The 6,000-nt window shown below is 39.1% G+C and overlaps 1 protein-coding gene across 8 annotated transcripts; it reads right to left on the bottom strand.

The window, feature by feature from the left end:
• Positions 1–432: 432 nt before the first annotated feature.
• LOC103695566 (heat shock factor protein HSF30-like) lies at positions 433–4,499 on the bottom strand. Of its 8 annotated transcripts, XM_039125325.1 has the most exons (6): positions 3,857–4,499; positions 2,140–3,143; positions 1,968–2,020; positions 1,215–1,275; positions 886–1,131; positions 433–804 (listed from the first exon to the last, which is right to left on the bottom strand). In XM_039125325.1, the coding sequence occupies exons 1-2, from the start codon at positions 4,172–4,174 to the stop codon at positions 2,382–2,384; spliced, it is 1,080 nt and encodes a 359-aa protein (XP_038981253.1). In that variant the 5' UTR covers positions 4,175–4,499; the 3' UTR covers positions 433–804; positions 886–1,131; positions 1,215–1,275; positions 1,968–2,020; positions 2,140–2,381. The 8 variants fall into 8 exon arrangements, with proteins under 8 accessions (XP_038981253.1, XP_038981251.1, XP_038981255.1 ...); XM_039125323.1 differs by having other exon boundaries at positions 433–1,131; XM_039125327.1 differs by having other exon boundaries at positions 433–1,131; positions 2,319–3,143; positions 3,857–4,498.
• Between the last annotated feature and the right edge of the window lie 1,501 nt (positions 4,500–6,000).

Genomic DNA, 6,000 nt, shown 5'->3' with positions numbered 1-6,000 from the left:
GTGTTGAAACCCGTCGTCATGGCTTCTCTAGAATGCTAAAATTTCTAAAATACCAGAAGCTCCGATGATTTGAGCATGTAAACGTTCTTCTTGCCTTTACAGTCTCCCTTGATTCGCAAGCATGATCTTGAAGTCAATCACCCTGCAGTTTTATGACCCACCTTTGGTAGTGGAAGGTCTGAGAACCCTCTCTAAGCTCTCAGGTGGTTGGCACAAACATGAGAACTGTGTGGGACGCCAATGTTATAGATGAGCTCTTTATATCTATCTGTTCATTGTTATTCTCATTGGAGTATTATCCAATGAAGATTGTTGCTTACAAGAAGGCTGAAAGTAAACAGAAGTAGTCTACTGGTGACCGCTTACAGATAATTTTAAGACAAAGCAACAACTTGGAAGAAACTCTATTATGAAGCCACATTAGTCCTATAATAAACCAGAGTGGAGGATCCACATGTCTGAATTGTGGGCTCTCCTAGTGAAAGAATTCAAATTATAGATGTGGGGATTAGCTAATACAGATTCTTCATGTTGCATTTTGTCAGTGCATGCAAAGTCTCAGTTAAAATCAATAAAAAAAATCTTTTTCTGACCTACCTACATCATACAGTAAAGATGAACAGAAACACAAGCTCTAGCCTTTTACCATCCATCTGTCCATTTGGGTCTGGAAATTCTCAATTGGTCTGGTACATGATTCTTCGAGGTTAACTATTCATATTTTATGCGGTGTGGCAATACTCACTAAGCAATTCCGGACCAGTGGAACCTGGAATGCACTTCCTTCCTCGGTGCTCGAAGGTGCTTAGCAAGATCGCAGATGATGATTTATCAGAATACATCGGTCTTGAACATATTTTTTCAGAAGAGTGAATGAGAAGATACCTGGAACTTCTTAATGAAATCATGAAAGCATTTAGCCAGGACAAGGAGTTTCTTGGGTTTGCCTCATCCTCTTCATCATCCAAATCAGTACGAGTTGTTCGAACTAAGGTTGCCAAGAAGCGACAGATATGATTTTTCTTCTTTTGTATTAGAATCTCTAATCTGTTTTCCTTCACACCTCATTTGTAACATATGTTGGCCAGTCTCAACTCTCATAGTGGCTCTTCCAAAGCTTTCTTAACTTAGCTGTCCATATGCAAATAAAGATGGTCAACAATTCATGCTCCCTTCCCAATTCTACTTGGAGATGGGTGAGAAACCATTCTCACCATTCATGTCAAGTTAGGGCTAGGGTTAGGCCAATTGTATGCAAACTATTTCCTGCTCTATCTGAAATAACCATGGCAAACGATAACAGAAATAAGCCAGAAGATGAAAAACTTTTATCATTATCATTTTCCTATATGAAATTAAAGCCATAAATTCTTATGTGATTCTTGTTTTAACAATGATACGAACAGCTGGTAGATCCTCTCTCTCTCTCTCTCTCTCTCTCTCTCTCTCTATATATATATATATATATATATATTCCCTCTCTCTCTCTGTGTTAGAGAGAGAGAGAAAGAGAGATGTCGAAGAGGATTTTAGCTTGACTAATTACTTCTTGTCAAGATTGGCTTTGTCTTGCAGGTCATACAATGATTTTTCAATCCGTCGGTGTGACACCTAATGGATCTTATCAATTAGAAAGACAATTTTCCCTAAAAAATGAGGGCCCTTTCTCTAAGAAAATGACGTTTATCCTCTAGGAATCAGAAACACAGCAACAGTTTTCCTTCCAGTTACCATACCAATACATTAGATTGTTACATCTCTAAGCAATTGTCCTATTTTTAGATCCGCAAATAACAGTAAGTGGTCACTATTACTAAAATCATGCTACCAAACGAGAAAGATAAGATTGAAGGAACAACAGTTCATTCTTTTCCCCTTCTCAGTGCAGAAAAAAAGTACAGTGCTCTCACTATTCACAGGATGGGAGAGCAGAAGATCAAAATAATAATCTCTAGAGATGATGATACCTCGCAGATCTTTTGGTTGTCTTCAGCATACTGTAGTTCAAACTATTCACAGCCTACATCACAACCCAAAAAAGAAAAAAAAGGAAAACAGCAATCAGCTAAAATTGATGGATAATCATAAACATATCAAGTGCTGAAAATACAGACAAAAATTAAAAGAAAAGAACAAAACCTTTATCTCTTTAAACAAATCAACAAGAAAATCAGATATAAATAAAGGATAAATTCCATCAAATATCCCTCTGCTTTCTCCAACCAATTCCACCTGTCTGTGGCTTAAGAGATCGTAGTTTAGCTGCACAATGCTGTTCAAATCTATTAGTAAAACTTCAGGGTGATATAATCATATACCTAAACAGTAAAAATGTTGCAGAAGGCCACAGGTTCTCAAACCACTTTCCCCCCCTTCCATCTCTAAGGCTTTGGACCCAGAAGCCCCAAACGCTCCACTAAGATTTGTACATCTTCACCCCAGTTCCCTGTACCAAGCCCCTCCATTCCAGCCTCTATCTCAGCCTGACCTCCTTGCTCTACTTCAGCCCCTGTGAGCAAATGTTCATCCAGCAATTCTTCCCACAACACTTCGCAAGCTGTGTCCAACTTCTGATCGCTGGATTCCAATACCACATCATCTTTCTGAAATCTGTTGCTTGAACTGCTTGGATCATTGTTCAATGTGGAAAACAGAGACTCCACCTCAAGTTCAATCTCTGCTACTTCAGTTGCTTGAGGATGTTCTGAACTTGTATCCGCCGGCAACCTCCTCTTCTTGTTGACACTCCCTAACTGCCTCTTCCGCCCACAGCGAAGCATAAGCTGCTGGACAAACATTGGGTTCTTGAGAGCTCTGCCCAAGAAAGCCATTGTCTGCTGCTGCTTCCTTTCGGTGCCTTGAATCCTTTCCTCCATGGCAAAAAGCTGTTCTTGATAATTCTGCTGCTGCTGCTTGAGCTTCACAACTTCTGCCATCAGAACGTTGCAGTCCCTCCTCAATCTATCAACTTCAGTCTCAAGCCCAAACTGCTCCAATTCAACACAGGCTCCCGTATCGTGCTGCTGTTGCAAGCTCTGGGAGATGTTTCGTCGCCTCTTGATGTTCTTCAAGAGATGCTTCTGGCCTCCTAAGAATCCTTCATTGGCAAATTCCCATCGGTCCGGGTCAACCTTTCGAAAACCCTGAATCATTTTTTACTAAAGGATTGGTATGGTTGAGAATCGACATCCACAATAGACACAAAATTTTGTTACAAATCAAAACCTAAAAAATTAGCAGTATGGACAAATAGAACTGCGAGAATTACCAATGAAGAATCATCCTGAAAAGAAATTGAAGACAAGAGTAACCCCTATATCCATAAATCAGTTACTCCCACCATAAACTAGAAACCATTAAACCTCAAAAGCATCTATCTTTTAATATTTTTTTTTTTATAAATAAAAAAAACGTTGCCGGAGCCCCACAAGCTTGGAACCCCTTATGGCACACACTCTCAGAGCAAATTGTGGGGCAACAAAGAGGGTTCAAGAATTGTCCACGTTGGTCAGGACAAAAGCTTATGTTGCACATTGTAGCTCATACTTATTAAAAAAATGATTCTTTTTCAAAAGATCGGTTTCTTTATGCAGTTTTTTAATCTACAAACCTCATCTCATGAGGAATTTAGATTGACGCTGTTTCACAAATTTTATTTTTGAAAAGAAACTTTGGATCGGTCAGACGCTTAAAATATTGAAAGAAAGAAAGAAAGAAACAACGTTTAATCCTCAGAATTTGAACATTTTTTTCTCCAAGAGGGCTGCCAAGTAAGACTGATACACAAAACCCTATGAGAAATAGAATGAATGCACACAATAAGAAGAAGAAGAAGAAGAAGAGTAAAAGTGCTTACATAGGTATTAAGCTGGCGAATGAAGCTGGAGAAGTTACTGTGCTTGAAGTGCATAGGGAGGAGGACCATGGAGAACTTGTGGGGATCCCAAACGACGAAGCTGTTGCGATCGCGGCTCCACGACACCACCTCGTCGGTCTCCGGGTCCTCCACCATCTCGAACGTCTTCGTCAGGAACGGCGGCGGGGCCACCTCATTTAACCCCGCCATCGGCCGCGGGCTCGCCCCCGCCGCCTCCTCCTCCTCCTCCTTCACCACCTCCACCACCTCGCCGCCGCCCTCCATGCCCTCCCCCTTCACCAAAACCCCTGCGTGCATATGAACCTAATCGGGCTTCGATTCCATCTCAGGTACCTTTTTTTTCCTTCCACGGGTTTAGGGTTTTACAAATGGGGGATCTGGAAGTTGGTCGGGCTCGAAGCCGATCGAGAATCGAAGCCGAAAGCATTAATATAACATAAAGCCAGGAGATCGGGAAGAGAGTAGGGAGAGGGAGAGCGCAGTGGTTGGTGGCCGGTGGGTTGGCAATTTTCTTCGGTACTTTACTCTCTTTTTTTCCCCTCCCCTCTCCGCACGCCCAATGCCTTGTGCAGCAAGATTTCTTGAACCCCCGTACACGGATGACCGACGGACGACAACAGCCGTGAGAGCGTCCTCGTCGTATAGATGCGCGTATCCAAGGAAAACGGATGCCTTCCTTCTAGAAACTTTCAACGTACACGTAGGGCTGCAATTAAATTATTCCCATCGAATAGGTAAATATTTGAATTTTGATTCATTCAAAATACTCAATAAACTCGAAATTTAACTCCAACTCGATTCAGTAAAAAAAAAAAAAAATTATCTTGATTCAACTCAAATATCAATTGAACCACTTAAAAAATATTTAAATTTATATAAATATTTTCTTAAAATTTATATTTATTTATATATTCTCATAAAATACCGTTTTTCATAACTATTCATAATATTATGATTCTTCTAATATTATTAATAAAAATTATATTTATTTTAATTAAAAATAAAATAAAATTTTAAAATTATTTTTGTGGTGTCGCTCGCAATAGCTTTATAAATAATTTTTTTTGAATATTTTAATTATTTTAATTTAATTTTTTTTTTAAAAGACGTTAGATAATTTTAAAATTTGAGAAAGAAAACGGACGGAAATATCAGCACCCGCGCGTCTGCATCTACATGACACATGCTGTCCTCGTGGGTGGCACGTGTGATCCGCTCATCCCACCACCGTTCATGTCAATCCTTTTCTTCCTAAGAGAACTTTCGCTTCTTTCAGACCTTTTTGGCAGTGCGTTGCATTGGTCGTTTTACGGTGAAGGTGCGAAAATAGGAACCCCCGTTCTTCCGCTACTTTTCATGTCAACCAGTATCCGCCATTCACTGTAGATTGATGCATGTTACGGACGAGATTGGAGGAAAAAAATTGATGGGTGGACGAGAATTGTCCCCACAAGACGCATCTACATGACACATGTAGACATCTAGTGTGGATCGTATGTTTATTTAATTTCATATTTTCTGTATATCAACTTAGCCCGTGATCCACTCTAATATAATATATAATATTATCCATTTTAAATTTTTATTTTATATTTTTATATTTACGAATGCAATCAACTCAAATAATCAAATACTCGAACTCAAAATTCAACTCGAAGTCGGTCGAACTTTAGTATCCAAGTTCGAACTGAATTCAATCTTAAAAAAAAGAAGAAAAGAAAGAAAAACAACTTGGGATAGACCCGATTCAACTAAATTATCACCCTACTCGAACTCGAATTCCAACCTAAATCACAATTAAAAATATAATAAAATATTATATTATATTATATTATATTATATTTTTAAACTAATGATATATATTATTTATAAATATAATATGATTAAATATATGTGTATTAGAAGAAGCTGAATATTTTACTATTCAAGTTTGGATATCAAAGTGGTTAGGTCTCTTAGCGGAAAAGTAAATTCAGGCCCAATCAGAAGTTTTTGGCGACTCACCATGAACTTGGGGTCGAGGATTTAGATTCGAGGTTGTGTCGGCTTTCTCAGGAAACCGTACGGTACCTATCATTAGGGGTGCAAATGGGTCGGGTCAGGTCGGGTCTTGGGTGATCCCG

Source organism: Phoenix dactylifera, chromosome 4 (assembly GCF_009389715.1).
Source record: "Phoenix dactylifera cultivar Barhee BC4 chromosome 4, palm_55x_up_171113_PBpolish2nd_filt_p, whole genome shotgun sequence".
In the NCBI taxonomy this organism is placed as follows: Eukaryota; Viridiplantae; Streptophyta; class Magnoliopsida; order Arecales; family Arecaceae; genus Phoenix; species Phoenix dactylifera.
The sequence above is the reverse complement of the archived record's forward strand: the minus strand, read 5'-3'. Positions and strand labels throughout refer to the sequence as shown.